This window comes from Bufo gargarizans, chromosome 1 (assembly GCF_014858855.1).
Source record: "Bufo gargarizans isolate SCDJY-AF-19 chromosome 1, ASM1485885v1, whole genome shotgun sequence".
NCBI lineage: Eukaryota > Metazoa > Chordata > Amphibia > Anura > Bufonidae > Bufo > Bufo gargarizans.
In genome coordinates this window covers 409,149,198-409,176,913 of record NC_058080.1, presented here as the reverse complement: position 1 = coordinate 409,176,913, position 27,716 = coordinate 409,149,198, and the positions used below count along the sequence as shown (strand labels likewise).

Below are 27,716 nucleotides of genomic sequence, written 5' to 3'. Positions count from 1 at the left end.
TATGTGTAGCTGGCAAAGATCGACCACATTCTCTCCCCAGGGTAGGTCATCATTATTAGTGTTGGGCGTGAATATTCGAATCGCGAAAATCGGCACTTCGAGAATTTGCTATTATTTAGAATATAGGGATATATATTTCGTAATTTCGAATATTCTAGATTTTTTTCATCAGTAACCTCACTGCTTCTTGCTTGTGGGCCAATGAGAAGGCTGCAATATCCTTGTTTGAGCTTAGCAACATTCCTAGCAACCAGTAGGAAATTTGCCTACCCCTTACTATATAAGAACCTCCCCAGCAGCCATTTTCTACAGTTTTTTAAAGTTCTGAGAGCTACAGCAGTGTCATTGCTATGCTCTGTGCTTTCCACACTACATTAGATAGTTAGATAGCATATATATTACAGATAGTTAGTGGGAAATAGTCAGTGTAGGTTATATCCGGATATTGTGTAGCAGTGTGTTAGGTAGTGTGATGGGTTCTGCTGTCCATACATACATGTAGACCTGCTAAAATGTGAATTTTTACGTATTGCGGCAAAATATTTGCATCATTAGTGCCGATTAGCGCATATAAAGCCATTTTTAATGTTCTGCTGTGCCAACCATTTTCTCCAGTCTCAGGAAACTTCTAGCAGCTTGGAAAAATGTAGCAAAAGTGACCAACGCCTGTATTTCGCAAATATTACACTGCTGATTTTTTGCAATCAAGAAAATAATCTCGAATTCGCAAATATATGACGAATATTCGCCCAAATATTCGTGAAATATTGCGAATCTGAATTTAGCCCCTGACGCTCATCACTAATCATTATCACGTCGTCAGGGGTCCAAGTTATTGCACCTCGGCTGACCAGTTTAATCAGGGAGCCGCTGTACTCACTGGAGCTTTGGTGAGCAAATCCGGCTCCCAGCATCTTTCCAAGCACCGCTAAGTACATTGTACAGCGTCTTTTCTTGGCGTTGCACCTCAGCCCTATTCGCATCAATGGGGCTGAGCTGCAATTAGGCTGATGATACAGATTTACGGTGACATCACATGGCCTCTTCTAGCGGCTGATCAGCAGGAGTTTCCAAGTGTCGGACCCCTACAGATCTGATATTTATGACCTATCCTTATATAAAATTACCAGACAACCCCTTTTGGATGACAGAAGAGGAGCTTGAGAACTAGCAGGATCTGCAACTAAAAAGATGAAAAGGAGAGCACCACGAAAGTATTCTTTTTGTTACCCAGTTAATGTGATTTTTTTTTTCTTGAAATGGATGGTTTCTTTAATTAATAACTTTTTTTTACTGTACAGTATCAAACATATTAAACAAATATTCTGCTTAGTTAACAGAAGTGAAAAATAAATAGGAATCTGGTAACCTGCTGTCTGACAACCCAAGACCCATCTGTCCTAAAAGCCATGGATTTTATATATTACCTGGCAACTTGGGATCCTATCATTACATCCCCTTCTTTCATAGACCGGCTACTATACACCCTGTGAAATATGAAAGAATTAGGTTAGCGCTGCTTGCATGTTATCATGAGTATGAGTATTCACAAAATATTGTTTTACCCTTCAAAAAAATGCCCATTTCTGTGGTATTTAACAATAACATCTGACAAAAAGAAAATATGTATTACCAGTTTCTTCAGACTCAGAAATTAATCATTTCAAAACAGTTTTATTAATTTATCAGCCGTGTCTTTGGTTATTTAGTATGTTGTCTATTTGTAACACTATCATCCACAGTGTATTATGCCATACAATGGGATGTAGTGAGTCATAACAGCACCTTCTGTGCGCTCACTAAACTTCCACCCCTATCTTAAATGCTCAGATGTACATTAATTATTTATAACCGGAGGCACTTGCTGTCTAAAATCTCAAACGCTGCCCCCCGACATGTTTTGCCAGGGGGTACTGTCACACTAGCGTTTTTCTTTTCCAGCATAGAGTTCCGTCCTAGGGGCTCAATACTGGAAATGAACTGATCAGTTTTATCCCCATGCATTCTGAATGGAGAGCAATAATTAATGTACATCTGATTTAGCATTTAAGATCGGGGTGGAAGTTTAGTGAGCGCACAGAAGGTGCTGTTATGACTCACTACATCCCTCTGTATGGCATAATACACTGTGGATGATAGACAACATACAAAATAACCAAAGACACGGCTGATAATTTTAAGTGTCAGTAGACAATTTACATTGAGGAATAAAAGTTATGTTTTAAATTGAATAATACCATATGGGATAAAAAGTCTTTGTTGGTCTCATGGACCATTTGAAAATAATTTAAGTCATAAATTGACCAAGTATTCCTGGCTTTAGCTCAAAAAACTGCTGCGTCTTAAACAACCCTTAACAAAAAATCCTCCTGGATTGAAGGGGTTGAGCGTTTTTTACTCTAGGCCAGTGATGGCTAACCTTGGGACCACAGCTGTGGTAAAACTACGACTCCCAGCATGCTCCATTTATTTCTACAGAGTTCTGAGAGCAGCCAAGCAAGGGGGGGCATCTTGGGAGTTGTAGTTTTACCACAGCTGGAGTGCCAAGGTTAGCCATCACTGGTCTAGGCCTTCCCGAAAACATAAAAGTTTTTTTTTTTGCCCATTCACATAGCCATATTTAGGCTTGGTTTTTGCAGGACAAGTCGTACATTCTAATGATACCATTTACTGTTGCATACAATGTAGTGGGAAGCCTGGGGGGAGGGGCTATTTTTTATTTATTTTTTGCATTACCATATTCTAACCCCCGCAACTTAACTTTTATGTCCATGGAGCTGTTTGAGGGCTCATTTTCTGCTGAATGATCTGTACTTTCCAATTATGTCATTGGGTTGTGTAGGACTTTTTAATCAGTATGTATTTTTGGGGAGGTGAAGCAATGAAAACAACAAATTGACCATTTTTATATGCATTTAAATAGTACATGTGTTTATTTTTATATTCATTTATTTTTATTTTACTTTTGGGGAAAAGGGGTTGAATATTTTTTATATTTTTAAAACATTAACTTTTTTTTTTTTTTTTTTTTACTTTGTTTTGTCACGCTAGATGACTATAACCTGCAATCATTATATTACCATTTGTATTCTGCAAAGGATTTTTATCCATTATAGAATTCAGTATACTGTATTACAAGGCAGTGCTGCAGCATTGGAATATACCAGTAATAGGCATGGAAGCCTTGTACAGGCTCAGGCCTATTACTACTATGGAATATCTTCCCCGATCTCAACCAGGGGAAGACGTCCTGGGCCGGAAGCATTGGGCTTCCGGTTTTAGTGCTCTTAGGTGCTGTGTTGACATTTTACCATGGCGTCTGAGGGTTAAATATCTCCATCAGCATTATCACTGAATGCAGACATTAGGGTGTCTGCTGTTTAAAATAGCAAGCACCGGTGGCTATGGTGCCTGCTGCTCTAAAAAATTGGTGCCATCTTTAAAAACACCCACATCTGCTGTATATTTATGGTGCTGTGAGAGAAGGGAGTTAAAGTGGTTATCCCACAATTTTATAATTAGTCACACACAGCACGTGATTAAAACATCTTTTATATTTAGTAGTGTTGATCGAGCATGCTATGCAGCTAATAAACGTGCAGGTAAGTACTGCCCATCACTGTAATGCCGTAGCCATGTTGGTTACTGGCATTACAGTGATTGGCTGACCGAAACGCGATATAGCACCCGATGACACGTGTTCGGCTCAGTGTTAGTCAGGAAGAGCTGTGCTGAAGAAGGGACAGATAGTGTAGGGAGTTAATTTTTCTTTTTTTTCATTCGAAAAACTTGTCAGAGACCCAAAAGTCCTTTAAAGGACTATTGTGTGTGGTAGCATCAATATATACTTTTAGCGCAACCTTTACAGACCCAAAAGCCCTTTTAAGGACTGTTGTGTGTGGCAGTAATATCTATTTTTAGAGCATCCTGCACTAAAAAGTGTGCAATAGTTAGGCCGCTGCAGACAGAGACATTATCTGCGCTACATCTCCTGTGTAACGTGTGCGCATCCCCAAAATATGTGCGACATCCAGTGTCCTTTTTCCGTAGACTGTTTGCGCTGCGGACAGTGACATTAGCTGGGCTACATCTCCTGTGTAACGTGTGCACATCCAAAATACCTGTGAAATTCCCTGTAATTTTATATTAGCCATTGCTGACATCAGTGACATTATCTGCAGTATTTCTCCTTTGTAACGATTTCACATCTCAAATAAATGTACGTTTTTTGCGCATACTTACAAATCCTACGCTACTGTAAGTGTGACATACTTTCAAGCATAACATTTAATATGAAGAAGGCAAACAGTAAGGGACAGGGAAGTGGCCGTGATGCCAAGGGGTAGGTGTTCCGCAGTCTGGTGCTTTTTTGAGGAAAGTGCAGACGACAAAATAATTTTTATTTTGTACCAGTGCCATACAAAAATGAGCAGGGACGTGAACACTAGCAACCTCACCACCACCAGCATGATCCGCCACATAGCATCAAAGCATCCTAATAGGTGGGCCGAACGCCTGGGTGCACAATCTGTCTGCGGGTCACACCACTGCCTCCTCTTCCCCTGTGTTACGTGCTGGTCAATCCCCTGTCGAAGGCACAGGCCCGGATGCCTCCCACCCTGCACCTGAACCTTTGCAAGCACCATCAGAAACCACATCAACTTCCGTGTCCCAGCGCAACATACAAATGTCCTTACCCCAGGCATTTGAACGCAAGCGCAAATACCCAGCCACCCACCCACAGGCCATAGCACTAAATTCGCAACTTTCCAAATTACTGGCCCTGGAAATGTTGCCATTTAGGCTTTTGGACACTAAAGACCTTCCTCAGCCTGATGTCGGCGGTCGTCCCTTGTTACGCACTCCCCAGCCACCATTTTTCACGGTGTGCCATGCCAGCCTTACACCAGCATGTGTCCCCTGACATCACCCGTGCCCTAACCAATGCAGTTACTGGGAAGGTCCACTTAACCACTGACACATGGACAAGTGCTTTCGGCCAGGGACACTACATTTCCATGACAGCACACTGGGTGAACGCTGTGGAGGCCGGGAGCGAGTCCAGAGGCAGCTCTTCCATTAGGCCACTTAGGCCGCTGCCTAAGGCCTCGCGCTGGTGGGGGCCTCGCTCTGGCTCCCACCCGACACCGCCGCAAGTACAGCGTCCTTAGGTCAAAACATTCCAGGCTTGAGCCAGTGCCCCGAATGCTATTCCCCACCCCCCTTGTACTTGTCCATTAATCTGCTAGGCGGTCATAAATTCACTCACTTCAGAGCGCAACCCAGTAGTGCAGTGCGTAATCCCACGAGACCTGGGGGGGGGGGGGGGATTTCATAATATGAAGCAGTGTGGGGGCAAATTACTTAATGGGGGCAGTGTGTGGGGGGGGGGGGGGGCAAATTACATAATGTGACTATGAGGAGCACTATTACTATGGGGGCACTATTATTTCTTCAGGATAGTATTTGGGGGTATTGGGGAGCAGAGCGAGCAGCAGGATAACACTGTGGGGACTCCAGGTTGGGGGATGATGATAGAAAAGTGAGGACACTGAGAGGTCTGTGTGTCACACTCTGCAGAGACGAGGCGGCTAAGAGAAGTTGTACAGATCGAATGGAGAAGATTATGACAGAGAAATTCTACATCAGAGGAGAAGTCACCTGGAGACCCTTTATGTGAAACAAGGCCTGGATTGCCCCTGACTTCTCTACTCCACTAGAGGAAAGCGGCTGAACATAAAGGCACTTTAAATGTGTTGTTTATAATGTACTGAATACACCTTATTCCCATGCACCCCTTCCACCACAAAAAAAGGTTATATGGTTCAATCTTCCTTTTCTCGTCCTCCTCCTCTTCCATCATATCAACATGCTTATTATCCTGACCTCACTCCTAATGTTGTAGAGGGTCAGCTCACTTGCTGGCCCTCACCTACAATCTTTTAGAGGGTCAGCTCACCAGCAGGCCCTCACCCAAAAAAATGTCATTGGTTAGTTAAGCAGCAGGCACTCGCCCATAATTTTTTCAATGGTTAGCTCAGCAGCATGCACTCCCTCATAATGTTTTAGATGGTCAGCTCAGCAGCAGGCCCACGCCCATAATGTTTTAGAGGGTCACCAGCAGGCCATCAATCATAATTTCTCAAGGGTGTGTATGATGCCCTCCTTTATGTGTAATAAAGGGTGTATTGGAGTGCCGGTTCCATGTAATTTTTGGAAGACCTTTCACTTAGTGCATAGGCTTTATGAGTGTAGGAGTCCCACTATCTGAATAATTGTACCACAATGTGAATGAGGCCCTCCATTATAGGATATACAGGTTGTAGCGGAGTGCCTTTTCCGTGTAATGTTTGGCAGCACTTGCACTTTATATACAAGTAAATATACAGGAAAGAATGTTTCCTAACAATTCTTCCTCCAAGATCGATTTTATCTTCGGTTTGGTGCGTATTATTGTCAGTCTGTAAAAGTGGCGTACTACTCGGACAACATCGTTCCCAGCAGTGACCTGGGAGTTCAAGATGCATCCAGACTTCCCCCCATGCTGTTCCCGAACCATTTCAGTGGTGTTTCCATCAATTTCTGACCTTTTCCTATGAACCAGACACCCTCCCCTCTTCAGAGCAGGGGGTGCCTGGTTTAATGCTCGGGTTCTCCCATTGACTTCCATTGTGCTCTACTGAGCACCTGAGCATCCCTAAATGTTCTACTCGAGCACTTTGGTGCTCGAACGAAACTAATATTGAGACACATTAAATATGTTATGTGAACGGATATTTAATTTCTAAGCACTACCCAGAGGTTCAGGCCCCCCCCCCCCCTCCCTTCCCCGTACTGAATAAGCTCATGAGTCCAGATGTGGATAAGTATATGCAATTTGTAATCTTTAGGAGTGGGGTGATGCCTGCTGCGGGGCACACTGTCCCATAATCTGCATTGTCTTCTCTGCTTGTCAGAGGAAAAGAACATCATTTTCTTTTCCTCTGCTTGTGAGTAGAGACGCTGAACATGCACAATGACATTCTCCTCTTCTGACGAGCAGGGAAGGCTTAAAGGGGTTGTCCAGCATTAGGCTGTTTCTTCCAATAACAGCACCACCTGGTATTGCAGCATACCTCTGTAGGAGTAAATGGGGCAGAGCTGCAATACTGCACACAACCTGTGGACAGCGGTGGTGCAGTTTTTTGGAAGCCAGCAGCTATGTTTTTTCTAATCATGGACAACCCCTTTAATCTCAGGGATCCTTCCACACCAAAGATGGAGACAGAGCACAGAAACAGCTCATGTATGTCCATTTCTGAACATGTAGAAAAGAGGGTGTACTATTGGGCTGAACTGCTAGGTGGCGCTATTATAGATCTTAAATGTAATCTCCAAATATACATAATTATAAAAGATGCTCAGAATTACGGGGAATATTTACCAAAAGTGTTGTAAAGAAAATCTGGCTTAGTTGCCCATAGCAAGCAATCAGATACCACCTTTCATTTTCCAAAAGGAGCTCTGAAAAATGAAAGGTGGAACCTGATTGGCTTAGTTGCCCACAGCAACCAGTTCTACTTCACACCAGTTTTTTTTTTTTTTTAATCTCCCATATTGTGTTAGTGTTATTTTGCTAAACATAAAATTATTGAGCTTATCCCCTTTAAAATGTAGCTTAGCATATTAATCATGGGTCTGCCTCTTCCACTACTGACTTTGATGGGAAAAACATTATTTAACAACCACATGATCATTGTTTTACATGAGGTATTGCAACATGGTTTTCCATAAAAGCAGTACTAGGAATATTTTCCTTGGACTGCCCATGTAAAAAAAACGCAGTAGCAAAACTGTAAAGAATAAGATATATTAACATGTGGTACTGGCCATTGTTCCTTTAAGGATTTCTGCTATAGTTACTGCTGTTTTTCATCATTTTTCTCACCACATTTTTGCGATTTTTTTTTTTTTTTTGCACCACTTTTTTATTTTTTAATAGAGTTTTTTGTTGTTCTGTTTTTTGTTTTTTTTTCAAAAAGGCTTAAGCGCTGGCGTTTTCATCCCATTCTCTATAGGGGGAAAAGTCTAGTGTTAAGACGCATTGGGGAGACATTGATTAAGAGCAACATTTTAGACGCCAGTCTTAATAAAGCCGTAAAATTGGCGGTGGATCCGGCGAGGTTAAGAAGAGGCGCCGGCCTCCCCATAACTTCGGCAGATCCTCCGACAGTTCTAAATGTAACACAGCTTTTGAACTGTCTTACATTTAGACCTTTTTCTACCCCTAAAACAGGCGTAGAAAATGGTAAATGAGATAAGCCTAACGGCCCATCCCCTTCCCAATCCAATAATTTTAGACCTAGCCTGAGAAGGGAGAAGTCAGATATTGCAGCGCCACTAACCGTTGCGCTTCAATTTGCACCTGAAATAAACCTAATTTAGGCATATTTCAGATTGATAAATGACCCCCATTGTGTGCATAAAAAACACCAGAAAAAAACACCACATAAAACAAAACAAGAGGGGAAAAATGATTATTGCTGAGATATTCATGTATGTAGAGAAGTGTATAAATATATATATATATATATATATATATATATATATATATATATATATATATATATATATTTACATTCATAATATTTGTTCTGGGATGTTGTGCCATTTTAGCGGCTTCTCACCTAGTACTATACTCAGCATTTACTGGTACACCAACAACCCAACAATCAAATTGACCAACAAAGTATAAGTTAGGGCTCATGCACACAAACGTATTTTCAGTGTCCGTTCAGTTTTTTTTTGCAAACCGTATACGGAACCATTAATTTCAATTGGTTCACAAAAAAACTGAAGTTACTCCGTATGCATTGCGTTTCTGTATGTCCGTATTTCCGTTCCGCATTACGGACAAGTATAGTACTGTTCTATTAGGGGCCAGATGTTCCGTTCCACAAAATACAGACGGACGTCATCTGTGTTTTTTGCAGATCGCAAAATACATACAGTCGTGTGCATGAGGCCTTACTATGATTATTATTAAACTTATTTACCTCATATATGGGTCCACACTTAAAAAGACCGATTCCAGCAAAATTTCTGAAAATATATACATGTAAATAAAAATGTTATTATAAATTCATGTGGAAAATATATAAATATATCCAGAGGGAAAAAAAAATAAAAAAAAATAATAGGTACCTCACCTCTCCAACCCCATTGCGGCCATTCTGATGGTGCCCAAGTCTCCACTGTCATCAATTCCCTGCTGAGATCCTCACACAGCAGAAAATGGCTGGGAATGTCACTCAGCCAATCACTGGGTGAGGCACATTACTGCTGCAACCAGTGATTGGGTGAGCAACATTCCCGCTATGTCAGCAAAAAGCTGCACACATTGTGGACCCGGGCACCATCTGACTAGCAGAAGTGGGGTATGAATCTTTTTTTTCAAGCCATTAGCATCCTACTGAAAATCTTTTTTCCTTCTACTGACGTTGTCGAGCCCTTACTGCTGGAGAGGGGGTACAGGCTGGAGGGAGATGCAGCGCTTGCTGCATCAGGCTGTAACACTAGACAAGTGGCACGGTTTTCCCACACCACTGACGCTCCATGTGTTGGCCATCTTGCCAACATTAGCACCCTGGCTGCGCCTCTCCTTCTGCATTCCACCTTGCTAATGTCCCCCAGCGAGTTTGTGAAATACTGTGTACAATATTGTGAGTTGACCCTTTTAGAATCTGGGAGAACTGTGGCCCACTACTACTATTGGATGGATGGTTGACGTTGCGAATACTGCTACTACCTACATTCTGACTCTGGGAGGCCAAGGCCTAGGTCTTTCGTTTTGCACTCATCCATTTATTTTAGTATGAGGCCTATACATAAAAAAGCTACAAGTTCCCTATTAATGAAAAATCATAGGTCTGGTACAAGCAGATTATTAAATGGCAGTAGTAAAATTGCAAGTGGGTTTTCGGTCATTAAAACAGAGGCAAATTAAATGTCCCTCCCCTTCTACAAACACACTGTTAGGGTCTATTCACACGTCCGTATGAGTTTTGCGGATCCACAAAACACGGATATCCGCAATGTGCGTCCCGCATTTTGCAGACCGCACATCGCCAGCACTCTCATAGAAAATGTATTTTCAATAGGGCATCTTCTATTTTTTTGCGGAACGGATAGCACATTGCGGCCCCATTGAAAATGTATGGGTTCACATCTGTTCCGCAAAATTGTGGAACGGATTCAAATCCATTTTGCGGACGCGTGAATGGACCCTAAAATGTATTTGAGCTATGCTAAAATGTACATACTAAAATGTCCATGAAACACATGGTCTGATGCAGTAATGAGTCCGTGAAAAAAGAAATAACAATGCAGTATTTGCAGTGAAATGTCTTTCAAATATGCATTCAATAACATGGGTAAAACATGGCGTTATTGCCGTAAAATGCTTTAGCTATAATGTAATGCATTTAATAGCATGGATATAACGCACGGGCACTGAACAATGTACAATTACTACATAGTAGCTTTTGCAGTAGAATGCTATTAGGGTGTTGTCCTGGCAACATAGAAAATTCAGGTTCTAAAGAAAAAATAAAAAATAAAAAAAATAAAAATTGTCCCCCTTCATATACAGAAAAAAAAAAGATTTTTTTCTTTTGCAGGCCAGGGGGGGGGGGGGGGGGGGGGTTTGTAATGCAGAACTGACAGCCTGAGCTGTTGCAACAGCACGCTGCTGTATTATTCCAGTGTGACCAGCCCTTTACTGCCTCAAAGCTTTCCCTAAAATCTATATAAATTACTTCTCTCTCTCTCTCTCTCTCTCTCTCTCTCCCTATAGTATTTCCATCACATTACATTAGTGGCTTGTGTTTATAATCATTTTTTATGAGACACACACTCCTTCTAGGTCACAGAATGATTCTTCTATCTCAGGCATAAGAATCTGCCTGCCTGCTGCCCCCTGATTGGCTGATTAGACTGTCTTTCCCCCTCTAAGTCAATCAGGGCAAGCCTCCCCCCCATCCAACCCACACACTTCCTTCCAGTGTCATGGGATCCTCAGTCTACTTCCTCCCTTGTGGTTCTAACTGCCCATATTAACAGTACAATGGCACAATTTTATACAATTCGTCCGAAGAGAATCCCAAAAGCTTCGGATTCGTTTGGTGGATGATTTTTTGTGAAATTTGTAACAAATGTGATTTGTTTAGTATCGATTCACTCATCTCTACATTAGTTGACAGATGGTAGACTTTAGCCCATATTCTGGAAAATGTATGAGAAGCATAAGTTATATTATATGTGTGTTTTATCCTAGTAGCAATATTAATGAATATGGTGTTGGAAGGTTCTGAGAAGTGAAAACGGTGTTTGAAACAGGGTTCCATTACCTCCCTCTTGCAGTGGTGGCAGCTCTTTTTCTATCAGTTTGAAGTCCTCAGGTTTTGGTGCACCAACAAAGTGCTTCACCATTGTCCATGACTTAGACACAACCATTTTCGTTAACCTGTAAATCAGGAGAGAGAAAAAAACAAAAACACATTAAATGGAAATGTTTGTGGGTATACTTCAGGATCACATCTCCCTGTACTGTAAGCCAAATACCTTCTCAACCACACTGTAACCACTGTATCAAGGACACCTCTGAGCGGAGCTTTCACAGTGGACACAAAGGAGCTAACACAGATCAGGTTATATAATGCCATACATATGAGTTCTAGATATTGTATTTTCCAGCATTATTATATGAAAAAAGGAAGTACTAAATGGGTTGCCCAAGTTATTAAAAAATTGTGCCCTGACTTGCCATAAAATAGAACATACTGTGTATATACTCACCTATTTCACATGCCCCAGCACCACATTCTGATGCTTGTTGTCTTACAGCCATGGCATCATCTTCTTAGCTGCAGCAATGACATGCCCCAGCGCAGAGGATAAAATAAGACCTCGGGGTACTACAATATTGTATATAGTTATTGTGTTATGCAGTTTTGCTATATGTAGAGTTGAGCGGACACCTGGATGTTCGAGAAGTTCGGCCGAACTTCCCGGAAATGTTCGGGATCCGAACTTCATCCCGAACCCGAACCCCATTGAAGTCAATAGGGACCCGAACTTTTCGGCACTAAAAAGGCTGTAAAACAGCCCAGGAAAGGGCTAGAGGGCTGCAAAAGGCAGCAACATCTAGGTAAATCCCCTGCAAACAAATGTGGATAGGGAAATGAATAAAAATAAAAATAAAATAAATAAAAATTAACCAATATCAATTGGAGAGAGGTCCCATAGCAGAGAATCAGGCTTCACGTCAGCCACCACTGAAACAGTCCATTGTCATATATTTAGGCCCAGCACCCAGGCAGAGGAGAGAGGTCCCGTAACAGAGAATCTGGCTTCATGTCAGCAGAGAATCAGTCTGCATGTCATAGCAGAGAATCAGGCTTCACGTCACCCAACATTGGAACAGTCCATTGGCATATATTTAGGCCCCGGCACCCAGACAGAGGAGATGTTCATTCAACTTTGGGTTGCCCCGCAATATAATGGTAAAATGAAAATAAAAAGAGGATTGAATGAGGAAGTGCCCTGGAGTACAATAATATATGGTTAAGGGGAGGTAGTTAATGTCTAATCTGCACCTGGTTCATTTTTATGAACGTCAGCTTGTCCACATTGGCTGTAGACAGGCGGCTGCGTTTGTCTGTAATGACTCCTCCTGCCGTGCTGAATACACGTTCAGACAAAACGCTGGCCGCCGGGCAGGCCAGCACCTCCAAGGCATAAAAGGCTAGCTCTGGCCACGTGGACAATTTAGAGACCCAGAAGTTGAATGGGGCCGAACCATCAGTCAGTACGTGGAGGGGTGTGCACACGTACTGTTCCACCATGTTAGTGAAATGTTGCCTCCTGCTAACACGTTGCGTATCAGGTGGTGGTGCAGTTAGCTGTGGCGTGTTGACAAAACTTTTCCACATCTCTGCCATGCTAACCCTGCCCTCAGAGGAGCTGGCCGTGACACAGCTGCCTTGGAGACCTCTTGCTCCTCCTCTGCCTTGGTCTTGGGCTTCCACTTGTTCCCCTGTGACATTTGGGAACGCTCTCAGTAGCGCGTCTACCAACGTGCGCTTGTACTCGCGCATCTTCCTATCACGCTCCAGTGAAGGAAGTAAGGTGGGCACATTGTCTTTGTAGCGTGGATCCAGCAGGGTGGCAACCCAGCAGTCCGCACACGTTAAAATGTGGGCAACTCTGCTGTTGTTGCGCAGGCACTGCAGCATGTAGTCGCTCATGTGTGCCAGGCTGCCCAGAGGTAAGTACAAGCTGTCCTCTGTGGGAGGCGTATCGTCATCGTCCTGCCTTTCCCCCCCAGCCACGCACCAGTGATGGGCCCGAGCTGCGTTGAGTGCCACCCCGCTGTGACCATGCTTCATCCTCATCCTCCTCCACATCCTCGTCCTCCTCATCCTCCAGTAGTTGGCCCTGGCTGGCCACATTTGTACCTGGCCTCTGCTGTTGCAAAAAACCTCCCTCTGAGTCATTTCTAAGAGACTGGCCTGAAAGTGCTAAAAATGACCCCTCTTCCTCCTCCTCCTCCTCCTCCTCCTCCTCCTCCTCCTCCTGGGCCACCTCCTCTTCCATCATCGCCCTAAGTGTTTTCTCAAGGAGACATAGAAGTGGTATTGTAACACTGATAACGGCGTCATCGCCATTGGCCATGTTGGTGGAGTACTCGAAACAGGGCAACAGGGCACACAGGTCTCGCATGGAGGCCCAGTCATTGGTGGTGAAGTGGTGCTGTTCCGTAGTGCGACTGACCCGTCCGTGCTGCAGCTGAAACTCCACTATGGCCTGCTGCTGCTCGCACAGTCTGTCCAGCATGTGCAAGGTGGAGTTCCACCTGGTGGGCACGTTGCATATGAGGCGGTGAGCGGGAGGGCCGAAGTTACGCTGTAGCGCAGACAGGCGAGCAGCGGCAGGATGTGAACGCCGGAAGCGCGAACAGACGGCCCGCACTTTATGCAGCAGCTCTGACATGTCCGGGTAGTTGTGAATGAACTTCTGCACCACCAAATTCAGCACATGCGCCAAGCAAGGGATGTGCATCAAACCGGCTAGTCCCAGAGCTGCAACGAGATTTCGCCCATTATCGCACATCACCAGGCCGTGCTTGAGGCTCACCGGCAGCAACCATTCGTCGGTCTGTTGTTCTATACCCCACCACAACTCCTGTGCGGTGTGGGGCCTGTCCCCCAAACATATGAGTTTCAGAATGGCCTGCTGACGTTTACCCCGGGCTGTGCTGAAGTTGGTGGTGAAGGTGTGTGGCTGACTGGATGAGCAGGTGGAAGAAGAGGAGGAGGAAGCCGAGTAGGAGGAGGTGGCAACAGGAGGCAAAGAATGTTGCCCTGCGATCCTTGGCGGCGGAAGGACGTGCGCCAAACAGCTCTCCGCCTGGGGCCCAGCTGCCACTACACTTACCCAGTGTGCAGTTAGGGAGATATAGCGTCCCTGGCCGTGCTTACTGGTCCACGTATCTGTGGTTAGGTGGACCTTGCCACAGATGAAGTTGCGCAGTGCACACTTGATTTTATCGGATACTTGGTTGTGCAGGGAAGGCACGGCTCTCTTGGAGAAGTAGTGCCGGCTAGGAACAACATACTGTGGGACAGCAAGCGACATGAGCTGTTTGAAGCTGTCTGTGTCCACCAGCCTAAATGACAGCATTTCATAGGGCAGTAGTTTAGAAATGCTGGCATTCAGGGCCAGTGATCGAGGGTGGCTAGGTGGGAATTTACGCTTTCTCTCAAATGTTTGTGAGATGGAGAGCTGAACGCTGCAGTGTGACATGGTTGAGATGCTTGGTGACGGAGGTGGTGGTGGTGTTGGTGGTACATCCCCTGTTTGCTGGGCGGCAGGTGCCAACGTTCCTCCAGAGGCGGAGGAAGAGGCCGAGGCGGCGGCAGCAGCAGAAGAGGCCGAGGCGGCAGCAGCAGAAGAGGTAGCAGGGGGAGCCTGAGTGACTTCCTTGTTTTTAAGGTGTTTACTCCACTGCAGTTCATGCTTTGCATGCAGGTGCCTGGTCATGCAGGTTGTGCTAAGGTTCAGAACGTTAATGCCTCGCTTCAGGCTCTGATGGCACAGCGTGCAAACCACTCGGGTCTTGTCGTCAGCACATTGTTTGAAGAAGTGCCATGCCAGGGAACTCCTTGAAGCTGCCTTTGGGGTGCTCGGTCCCAGATGGCGGCGGTCAGTAGCAGGCGGAGTCTCTTGGCGGCGGGTGTTCTGCTTTTGCCCACTGCTCCCTCTTTTGCTACGCTGTTGGCTCGGTCTCACCACTGCCTCTTCCTCCGAACTGTGAAAGTCAGTGGCACGACCTTCATTCCATGTGGGGTCTAGGACCTCATCGTCCCCTGCATCGTCTTCCACCCAGTCTTGATCCCTGACCTCCTGTTCAGTCTGCACACTGCAGAAAGACGCAGCAGTTGGCACCTGTGTTTCGTCATCAGAGACATGCTGAGGTGGTATTCCCATGTCCTCATCATCAGGAAACATAAGTGGTTGTGCGTCAGTGCATTCTATGTCTTCCACCGCTGGGGAAGAGCTGAGTGGATGCCCTTGGGAAACCCTTCCAGCGGAGTCTTCAAACAGCATAAGAGACTGCTGCATAACTTGAGGCTCAGACAGTTTCCCTGGTATGCATGGGGGTGATGTGACAGACTGATGGGCTTGGTTTTCAGGCGCCATCTGTGCGCTTTCTGCAGAAGACTGGGTGGGACATAATGTGAACGTGCTGGATCCACTGTCAGCCACCCAATTGACTAATGCCTGTACCTGCTCAGGCCTTACCATCCTTAGAACGGCATTGGGCCCCACCAAATATCGCTGTAAATTATGGCGGCTACTGGGACCTGAGGTAGTTGGTACACTAGGACGTGTGGCTGTGGCAGAACGGCCACGTCCTCTCCCAGCACCAGAGGGTCCACTAACACCACCACGACCATGTCTGCGTCCTTTACTAGATGTTTTCCTCATTGTTATCGTTCACCACAACAACAAAAATATTATTTGACCCAATGTATTGAATTCAAATTCAGGCCTTTTTTTTTTAAAGACAACTAACACTATCTGGCTATCTATTTAGGTACCGTATTACACTAATACAGGCACAGCAGTAACCACAGATTTAGCCGACTATAAATTTGAGGCCTATTATTTAGGCGCTGTGTGACAGGTATAGGTTTACTGACAGAATTAGACTTGGAAATGCACAGTAGCGTGTGTGTGTGAAGTTATTCAGAATGACCCTATGTGCACCTTGAATCTGATATACCCTTTTAGGGATAGATTTAAAATAGCTCTGATACAGCAGAAACCACTAAATTAGGAAATTGCTAAATTGGGAATTGTATTTCAACCCAGAACAAAAACTGTGCTTTGACTGACACTAAATAACTTGACCAGCCACAGCAGTAACGACAGATTTAGCTGGATATAAATTTGAGGCCTAGTATTTAGACGCTGGGTGACAGGTATACGTTTACCGACAGAATTAGACTGGGATATGGCCAAAAAATAACCACACTATTGCTGGTTAAATGCACTTTGTGTGACAGCTTGACCAACCACACTATTGAGGGTTAAATGCACTTGGTGACAGGCTCAGCTTGCCCCTGATGTAGTATATGGCCAAAAAATAACCAGACTATTGATGGTTAAATGCACTTGGTGTGACAGCTTGACCCTGATGTAGGATTTAGCCAAAAAACAACCACACCATTGAGGGTTAAATGCACTTGGTGACAGGCTCAGCTTGCCCCTGATGTTGTATATGGCCAAAAAATAACCAGACTATTGATGGTTAAATGCACTTGGTGTGACAGCTTGACCCTGATGTAGGATTTAGCCAAAAAACAACCACACCATTGAGGGTTAAATGCACTTGGTGGCAGCTTCTGCTGGCGCACCACAAGACACAAAATGGCCGCCGATCACCCCAGAAAAAAGTGACAGAAAAATGCTCTGGGCAGCCTAAAAACAGTGAACAATTCAATAGCAGCAGTTCAATCATCCACAGCTGCAGATCGATCTCTGAATGAAGTCTTTTGGAGGAATTAATCACTGCCTAATCTCGCCCTAACGTCGCAGCTGCAACATCTCCCTATGCTGATCAGAGGAGAGTGACGTGCGGCGCTACGTGACTCCAGCTTAAATAGAGGCTGGGTCACATGGTGCTCTGGCCAATCACAGCCATGCCAATAGTAAGCATGGCTGTGACGGCCTCTTGGGGCAAGTAGTATGACGCTTGTTGATTGGCTGCTTTGCAGCCTTTCAAAAAGCGCCAAGAAAGCGACGAACACCGAACCCGAACTTTTACGAAAATGTCCGGGTTCGGGTCCGTGTCACGGACACCCCAAAATTCGGTGCGAACCCGAACTATACAGTTTGGGTTCGCTCATCCCTAGCTATATGGTCATTACTACAAGTAAGTATATGGCTGGCAATGGTTGGTAAGGAACAGGCTAACCAGCCTCTTCATACCCTCTTGGTAGGAGTGGGCTTGTACTGCTTCCTGCCAAAAGACAGAATTCCTGTGTAACCACAGAAGGGAGAGGAAGCGCACTGCTGAGCTTCTGCTCCTAAGAAGGATTCTCCATAGAGATCAGCAATACAAGTCCTCAAGTAAAACCTTGAGAAGTCAGACATCTAATACCTCCATCAAAGACTCTGCTGTGCAGTGAGGGACTATGGCTAAGACACCCATCTCCCTGAATAATAATAGGCCAGTACAATACTAGTGCTAAATTGCAGCCATCCAACCTGCCTCTGTATTCCTTACTAGCTCTTGGAATTCACTGCTATTGAATGTACCTGAAGATCCATGTTGCACTTAGAATGTACTTTTACTTCTGGCCTCATTTTTCAAAACTACATTTCCACTGCACCGATCCCCAGGGAGCAGCGGTCTGAGGGAGTACACTGTGACAACACTTCAACTGGGGCCACTACCACTCTCATCCTCTTCACCAGCTCCTCCAGGGCTCGCTGCATGAGCATATATTCTTCCTGAGGTGTTATACATTTGTTAACATGTTTACTACCGTCTGCATTTGTATGTGTCTCAATAACTAGGGGGAGATTTATCAAAACTAGTGTAAAGGAAAACTGGCTTAGTTGCCCATAGCAGCTAATCAGATTCCACCTCTCATTTTCCAAAGGAGTTCTGAAAAATGAAAGGTGGAATCTGACTGGTTGCTATGGCCAACTTAGCCAACTTTTCTTTACACTAGTTTTGATAAATATCACCCATGGTGTCAGAAGTGGAGAGGACTTGGTATTTTAGAAGCTATTAAAGTCCTATTGTCACAACAAAAATCAACAAGAATTGTTACTTAATTAATAAGAAACCCATAGTGGTACAGAAAATGGCTGCAAACAACTTCCATGTACCATCTCCAATGGACTGTAAGGGGGAGCTGGCAGAAAACTGGACACATTTCAAATCCTATTGGGAAGAGGTGGCAACTGAGCATGGTAAGAAAGACGCCAAGGTAAGGATAGCGACATTACTCTGAAAGATGGGCGGAGACTGTCTGCATATTTGTTAGCACTGCTCACTCTCTGATGCCAAAAAGCAGGGCATACTGAAAATATCTTATGCCCTCATGTAACATCATATATAAAAGAGGTAGATCATTAATATCATAAGCCAAGGCCCATTAGAAACTATAGATATGCGACAAAGCTGAGGCAGCTTACCACAACATGTGAGTTTGGAGTATTACACAATGAACTTATCAGAGACCATAGTTCTGGGATCAAAAGACATTAATGCTAAAAAGAGAATACTCAGAGTACCAGACCTGATTCTACATAGAGCTATTGGCATGTATGGAAGCCATGAACTTACAGAAATACAAGCAATGCAAGATCGCAAAAGCAAAACTGGAGCTTTAAATTATACTGCAAAAACACACACACACAAAAAAACAGCACATCAAAGAAAACTAGGTGAAAAGAAAAGTAGTCTTCTGGCATCAGATGTAGATCCTCTGGAAGCTACCACCCCTGGGGCAAAGACCACTGTCCTGAATATGGAGAAACCTGTTCTAAGTGCAAAAAAAAATATAATAAACATTTTTCTAGAGTATGCAGACAAAAATCACATGCCAAAGTATATATGGCTGAACAGATCAAGAGCAGCAGCTCGGAAGAATCATTATTATTCACCAAATTGGAGCAATAAACACAGTGGTTTGTATCACTAGAACTCAGCATTGGCAAAAAAGTTGGAAAAGTTACTTTATTAAGAGATGCCTCATAAAGGAATTCTCCAGGAATTAATAAAATTACTGAAAATACTTAAATAATTACTTTATTATAAAACATATTCCTAAATACCTTTTATTAGCTATAATGGCCTGTTTAAGGAAAACTGGCTTGGCTACCCAATCAGATTCCACTTTTCATTTTTCAGAGCTCCTTTGGAAAATGAAAGGATCAATATGGTTGGTTGCTATGGGTATTCATTTGAACCAGTTCTGATAAAACTTCCCCTCAGTGTGCTAGAAGCTATAACTTGGTGACAACAGTGGTGTAAATATTTCATAAATGCCTCTAACTTTGTCAGTTTGACTGTGGGGTGACCTGCAACCTTATGACATATAAAGACTTAAGTTGAAAGAAAAATATTTATGGAGGAAAAAAGTCAACAGTGCAGACAAGCAATGTCAAATTAAAATTCTATAATGATTGTTCTGTCTTCTTGCACGTTGACACAATATGCTGTCTGATATTCAGCATAAACCATTCCTGTCTTCCAAATAAGAGGACTGTTCTTTGTAGTTTAACTTGTTTATTGGTCAACAGGTTGTACTCTCTTCACGATGTGCGTGAGAGAGATTGTACAAGTGTGCAATTGATTGGCAAAACAGTATTGTTTGGTAAATCTATAAGAATACAAATCGCAAGTATAAGTATTAAGTTTAGATAGCATGTACTATAACATTTGCATTAACACTGAAGCATATGGTAAAATGGCTGCCTGTATATAAGATTACATGTCTAGCTAACAGTAGTAACTCCCTGAATAACAATTACAACTAGATGAACAGCTCTGCATAACATGTCCCTGAAACAAAAGGTAGATCTCTCACCAAATATGATTTTACAAGAATGGTGGAGTTTAAGAAGGAGATATGCAGAATGACAGCTCTACTGATGTGTCCTGGTGACTAGAGGCTTCTCTATGTTCTATATTTTTCATGCAACGCATTTTAGAAGTCCGGGTTTGGGTCTTGGGTATCACATTTAGTTTTTTTTCACATGCGTGCAAAACGCATTGCACTCGTGTGGAAAAAACTGAACATGATCGCAGTCAAAACTGACTGCTATTGCTTGCCTACTCGCGTGGTTTTCCTGCAATGCACACGCGACGCATCCGGAGCAAATCCGGGACGCCCGTGTGAAAGAGGCCTTAGGTGTTCCACGAAAATTAAAAGGAAAAAGAAAATTAAATTTCAGAATTTCACATTTTTTGCAGATATTCCATTTTAATTAATTGTTTTTCGTTAACAAAGCAAGGGTTAACAGCCAAACAAGATTCAATATTTATTCTGATTCTGTAGTCTACAGAAAAACCCCGTATATGGCACAGAAGGAAAGAAACGCCATATGGTTTTTGGAGGGCAGATTTTACTGGGATAATTTTAAGTTGCCATGTCACATTTGAAGGGGTTCCATGATGCACCACTAGAGTAGAAACTAAAAAAACAAAACAAAAAAAAAAAACATTTTGAAAACTACGGGATAGTTTTGTTTGTACCATTTTAGGCTACATATGATTTTTGGTTGCTCTATATTACACTTTTTGTGAGGCGAGGTAACAAAAAAAAAAAAAAAAAAAAAAAAAAAAAGCTCTTTTGGCACAGTTTTTATTTTTTATCATCATCTGACAGGTTAGATCATGTAGTATTTTTATAGAGCAGATTGTTACGGACATGACAATTCTAAATTTTTTTACCGTCTCCATATTATGAAAGCTAAAGTTTTTTGTATTTTTTTGGGCGACTGGCTCATTTTTTTCGGTATGAGAAGACTGTTTGATATGGCTTTCGCTTGGTATTACACTTTTTGTGATGTAAGATGACCCCCAAAAAATTGCTTTTTTGACACACTCTTTATTTTTTTACGGTGTTTACCTGAGAGGTTAGGTCATGCGATATTTTTATAGAGCAGGTTGTTATGGACGTGGCAATATCTAATATGTCTACTTTTCTTTTTTCCCCATTTAAAAAAATAATAATAATTACTTTATTTTGAGAAAAGGATGCTTTTGTTTTTTATTTGAAACAATTATTTTTTTTAAACGTTATTTTTTGTCCCACTCTAGGATTTCAACTTTTGGGGGTTTGAACCCCTTTACAATGCATCACAATACTTCTGTATTGTAATGCATTGGCTGTAAGTGTATTACACACTGTAATACACCTACAGCCAGCTTCCTGTGAGATCCAGGGTGCTGGATCTCACAGGCTGTCACAAAAGGCAGCCACGATGCCTAAGGAAGGCATCGGGCTGCCTTCCCTGCCATCGGGTCCCCGTCACAGCAGCGCGTTGACCCGATGGCCACAGCACACCTGGCATGATCCAGTACATGCCGCGGTCATCACTGACCATGGTAGTGCGAGGGTTATTGCGCCAGCATTGGTGTTTTCACCAATGCCGGTGCATACAGCAGGGCTCCGACTATCAGTGACTGCCGGACCCCTGTCGCTGATCGGGTGGGCACAGCTCCTGCACTCACCTGATCAGCCTGCCATAGATGTACGGCACTGGTCCTTAAGGGGTTAAACACTTGAGAATTACCAAAACCCTGGCAGAAAGAAATAGAATCATTTTCTAACACTGCTGGGCAGAGCAAGGATACTGTCACGGGAAGTATGGTGAAGAAAAGACAACCAAATGGAACCACAACTAAACAACAACAGACTAGGCCCCAAATCTAGGGAACGAAGAGGTCACCTCCTAGCAATCCCTGATACTCTCCCTAAGTAGCTAACATGTCAAAATCCCAAGACTGCTGCAACACTGCACCAAACCCTCAACTTAGGGAACGGGGAAAGAGGCAACCGGCTCCTTCCAAACTGAAGAACTTAGTGTCTCCCTAGGGCCTAGTTGGAACAGACATATCAAGAAAAGGGATAAGGACTTAGGGCTCATGCACACGACCGTGCCTTTTTTTGGCGGAACGGAACGGAACGGAACGGAACAAGACAGGAGGCCCATTATAGAAATGCCTATTCTTGTCCACCAAACGGACAAGAATAGGACATGCTTCAAAATTTTTGCGGGGCCACGGAACGGAACAACGGATGCGGACAGCACACAGAGTGCTGGTCGCATCTTTTGCGGACCCATTGAAATTAATGGTTCCATATACGGAATCAAAATACGGCCCATATACAGAACGAAAAAAACGTTTGTGTACATGAGCCCTTAGCTTGAGATGTAACTGGAAAAGAACCACCACACAAGCAGAGCACTCCACAGAAGTACTATCAGCCTCAGAGAAACAAGTGACAGGCGGAACATATAAAGAGCCACCTGACTGATAATGAGCAGCATCTGCGAAGGGGTGAAAACCTGTCAGCAACAATGAAAACAAGAGAGATCTGTCAGATAGATTCCTGAGTCTTCGATCTATCTGAACTTCTAAAGATTTCTCCCAAGGCCGGCGGTGACAGATACATATATGATACTTCTGGGTCAATGTAATCTAAATTGGACATACAATGATAAAGCTTATCTACTGCAATTCCAAGTGAAAGAAAAACACAAGCCACTTCTCTCAGCAGATACATGTCAGAAAATGGGTCCGCTTAGGCTACTTTCACACCTGCGTTTGAAGGGGCTCACAAGTGGCCCTGAACGCAGCCATCTGGCCCTAATGCATTCTCAGTGGAGGCGGATCCACTGAGAATGCATCCGTCTGCCAGCGCTCAGCCTCCGCTCAGCGAGCGGACACCTGAACGCTGCAAGCAGCGTTCGGGTGTCCGCCTGGCCGTGCGGAGGCGAGCTGATCCGTCCAGACTTATAATGGAAGTCAATAGGGACGGATCCGCTTGAAGAGGACACCATATGGCTCAATCTTCAAGCGGATCCGTCCCCCATTGACTTTCAATGTAAAGTCTGAACGGATCCGCTCAGGCTACTTTCACACTTAGAAATTTTTCTAAGTTATAATGCAGACGGATCCGTTTTGAACGGATGCAAACGTCTGCATTATAGGAGCGGATCCGTCTGATGAAACATCAGACGGACCCGCTCCGAACGCTAGTGTGAAAGTAGCCTTACTCTGAATGTAGAACATATTAATACTAGTGTGGATATGGAGCTGTTCATATCATCCTCTCAGTCTCCATTATCTAATTAAAAATATACTAGTTTTACCCCACCTGTCTTTTCATTTTGGATAAAAATCGGTTTTATTAACATGCTAATTACCTTACTAACATGCCCAAGGGGCTGTCCCTCCGGCCGTTTGTGCCCAGCAGCGCCCCTTATCTCGTAGCCCAGCGCCGCCCCACTGCTAATTATGCACTCCTCTCATCGCCGATGATGCGCCGTAATCTTGCGCTGAGGCTGCTGCCAGGACACCGCACGGGCGCTGACCAGTGGATTTAGGGCGCATGCGCGAGATTGCGGCGCACCATCGGCAATGAGAGGGGAAATCGATAAAGCAATACTTCATGTGCAACACAACCATCTAGAGTGCAAGCTCCACTCAAAGCAGAGTTACAGTAAGCCTCATTTACACGTCCGTGCTCACATCCGTGAGCAGGTGGTCAGTGAAGCTATCCAGCTATTGCTGTCCGTGTTGCATCCGCGTTTCACTGACACTGAACAGCTAAAAAAAATTTTTTCAAAGCATCTCTTCTTAATGATCCGTGAAACATGGATGCAACAGGGATGGCATCCGTGGTTTTCACGGACCCATAGACTATAATGGACGTGATGGATCCATGAAGACAGACAAAATAGAGCATGCATCCGTGCTAAAAACACTGACCCACAGACCGTGCTAAAACACTGATGTCTGAATACACACAGAGAGAAGGTGCATAATGGCTGTGCTTCATTGTACAATCAAAACTATTAAGCAATAAGTCTTGTTTGGGCTTCCCTTTATATCTTTCTCAACCACGTTATTCCCCGCTTCATGTGCATAGCTAGATGCATTTCTCTCAGAAGCAGTGGGCATCTCCCTACTTTGAAAGTCTGCCAGTATTATACTGGCAATGACTACCTTTCTCTTACTTCCAACTAGCTTCATCTAGGTAGCCCACAGTGCAGATGGGGAGGGGTTGAGAACACACTTACAGACCAGACACACAGGCTACTCATCTGCTCTAGAAAAGCTGTGTAGATGCAGCTCTTTTTTCAGACTCAGGATCTCAACTCTGACATGCCCCCATTTCCTTTGAACAGTCTAGGTCTTTGTTGTTGGAGATGAATGGTGCCTAACAGGCAGTTGACTGCAAATTAGGTAGAAGTGAGACCCCTAGTGGCCATGGCTTTTTTTTTTTTGGGTGGATGAGGCAGACTTTTCAAATGAAGTGATATAGACATTTTCTAATTACACCGTACTCTATTAAATTGTGTGAAAAACAGTGACTTTTTAAATAAAGCACCGAAACGCTCACATTATCTAATGCCCAACACAGAAGAAATCCTGCCAGGCTTAACAAAAGTAAAGTTTTGGCACAGTATTTAGTGCTTTTGGTATGCTTATTTTATGTAGATCTTCTACTTACAAAATCTACACTGTGCACAGGTAGTCTTACAGTGACTTGTATGGTTCTAGTGTGAGTAGGGAAGAGAATTTCTGACCTCATCTGTGACATTAACCTTGTTAGCAGAACACAGCTTGGCATAGCTCAGAGCGGTATTGTTTTGCATGCAGTTGCATGGCCTGCTGAAAAAGGCTCCTAATTTATTAAGAAGTGTACGCCTCTTAATTTATGTGCACCTAACTTCAGTGGGGGTTCTTAGTAAGGGTCCATTCACGCAACCATATTACTGGGTCTGCATCCGTTCCACAATGTTGCGGAACTAGTGCAGACCCATTAATGTCAATGTAGTCCAGCAATGGAGTCAACCCTTATGAGAAAATATAGCTAATTTTAAATGAGAATCAAACACGCAAGACATGACAAACTCCACTATACTGTTTAAAAGGTAGACCCTCAACTGGCTAGGTGAGCTAATCGTGGGTTGGGGAATAGTATCCCTACGCTGGTGCCCTGAGTTACACCTGAGCCCAGGGACGCCCCCTGGTGGTGGGGACTCCCTGTCCTCGAGCCTAACCTACCGCCTCCTGCCGTTCCCTAAAATGGAGACAGGTGGTGGATGCTGGCTCAGTGGTGGGCTACCAAAAAAATCAGACAAACAAACATATAGAAAAGGTGCCCAATGTATACAGCCCTAATGACGTGAGACCACATCAAGAGGTACACAGTGCACCGAGTATTCTAAAAAACACACCCTATAATATGATAATTAGGATAGCAATCCAAAAGAACCCCGACGCGTTTCCCCCACAAAGTGGGATCATCAGGGGGTGATGAAGTTAGATATATGGATAATCAAAGAAAACAGATAAACCTAGATAATCAAAAAAGGAGAGCAAGTAAATAAACCGAGCTCCGTTAAGCGGGTGCAAAGCACCGTTGTTGGTGCTAAGGAATCGTTTTAGATTAGACCCAGCGATGATAAGTATAGGAGGACGAAGCACATACGGTCAGGTAACCACTCAATGAGCAGATGAGGGTCTCGTAGCGGTCATGAATAGAAGGCGGACCTTGTATCTATAAGGTGCCCAATGTCCAATTCAGTGCGGCGTACTGGATAGATAATAGTACGGTAGAGTGTGTTTGTGATGGTCACATGGCATCCCTGTTAGTAAACCTGCGGGTCGAGTCTCCGACCAGGTAGCGCGGTTTAATTGTGACTAGTTTCCAGAAGGATGCCTTATGATTCACCCCTCAAGGAAAGGATTCAGACAGATGCATGGCAACTGATTGCATTAAGCCTCATTCGATATCAGCCATGTCTGATTCAACATAGAACGTCCTCCTCTGGGTCCAATACAGGACTCACCAGTCAGCCCCCATTAATGTCAATGGGGCCGCAAAAGATGCGTGTGCTGTCCACATCCGTAATTCCTTTCTGTGGACCCACAAAAAACAAAAAAAAAAAAAAAAAAACGGTAGTTAGTCTTACCGGTAACGTTCTTTCCAGGACGTCCCCCATGACAGCACATGGGAGGATGTCCAATCCAATCTCTGTAGGGACAGGAAGTGAGACAGGTTAAAAGCCCCCGCCCCTTCCCTCCGATCTCCAGTGTCTTCTAAATTACTACACCGGATGGATGCAACTCAATTTTATTACTAATATGATAAGCAATGTTAACATCACACTGAATCACATATTAGGGAGGGAATTAGGAGTGCTGTCATGTTGGACTCCTGGAAAGAACGTTACCGGTAAGACTAACTACCGATTTCCAGGACGTCCCCCATGACAGCACATGGGAGAGTTACCAACTTAGCCATCGGGAGGGACCACAGCCTGTAGAACCTTACGCCCAAAGGAAAGCTGACGATTGGACGCCAGGTTCAACCTGTAATGTTTACAAAAGGTGTTATAACTTGTCCAGGTGGCTGCCTGACAAATCTGATCTATAGAGGCGTTCGCCTTCTCCGCCCAGGAAGCTGCGACTGCTGTAGTAGAATGTGCCCTGATAGAGATAGGACAGGGACTATTTTGAAGACGATATGCTTCCACAATTGTTGACTTGATCCACTGTGTCAGAGTCCTCTTAGTCACTTTCTTCCCTCTTCCTGCTTTACCAAATTGTACAAAGAGGTTTGAGTCCTTCCTATCAGGTTCTGTTCGGCGAAGATATTCAAGGACTGCCCGACGGACGTCCAGGCAATGGAATTTCTCCTCTTCTGGATCTCTAGGAGAGGCGTAAAAAGAAGGTAAGAATATTTCTTGTTCCCTATGGAAAGTAGAAACGACCTTAGGGAGGAACCCTGGGTCTAGCTGAAGAATTATTCGATCCGGGCAGACTTAAGAAAGGTTCCTTCATGGATAAGGCCTGAAGTTCACCAATTCTGCGTGCTGAAGTGATGGCTACCAAGAAGGCCGTCTTCCAGGAGAGCAATTTTAACGGAATGGTGTCCAAGGGTTCAAAGGGCACCTTACAGAGGGTATCTAGAACTATAGATAAGTCCCAAGGAGGAACAGTCTGTCTCAGAGTGGGTTTTAGTCTGGATATAGCCTTTACGAACCTTTTTATCCAACGATGCTCTGCTAGCGGGTAGTCCAGAAAGGATGACAAGGCTGATATCTGCACCTTGATCGTGCTAGGGCGTAGCCCTAGGTCAAAGCCCCTCTGTAGGAAGTCAAGAATCTGCACGATGGAAGGAGTTGATCTGGACGGATGTGTATCTGCCAGCCAGGAATTAAATCTGCTCCAGATTTTCCTATAAATAGTATTTGTCACTGGTTTCCTACTTTTTTGTAATGTGGAGATCACAGCATGTGACAAGCCCTGCCTGCTCAGCATTCTCCTTTCAGGATCCAGGCTTTCAGATTCCATTTCTCCAGCTTCGGGTGGAGAAGGGACCCCTGAGTGAGAAGGTCTGGCCTCAGAG

At 44.0% G+C, this 27,716-nt stretch overlaps 1 protein-coding gene across 2 annotated transcripts in view; it reads right to left on the bottom strand.

The window, feature by feature from the left end:
* Positions 1-27,716, bottom strand: part of LOC122932077 (prostaglandin reductase 1-like) — a 70,801-nt gene that overhangs the window by 33,920 nt on the left and 9,165 nt on the right. For both annotated transcript variants that reach the window (XM_044286287.1, XM_044286279.1), the window contains 3 exons: positions 11,388-11,503; positions 9,036-9,081; positions 1,428-1,487 (listed from right to left, as the gene is read on the bottom strand). In XM_044286287.1, the coding sequence (XP_044142222.1) occupies positions 1,428-1,487; positions 9,036-9,081; positions 11,388-11,493 (212 nt within the window). In that variant the 5' untranslated portion in view covers positions 11,494-11,503. The remainder of the gene's footprint in view (positions 1-1,427; positions 1,488-9,035; positions 9,082-11,387; positions 11,504-27,716) is intronic.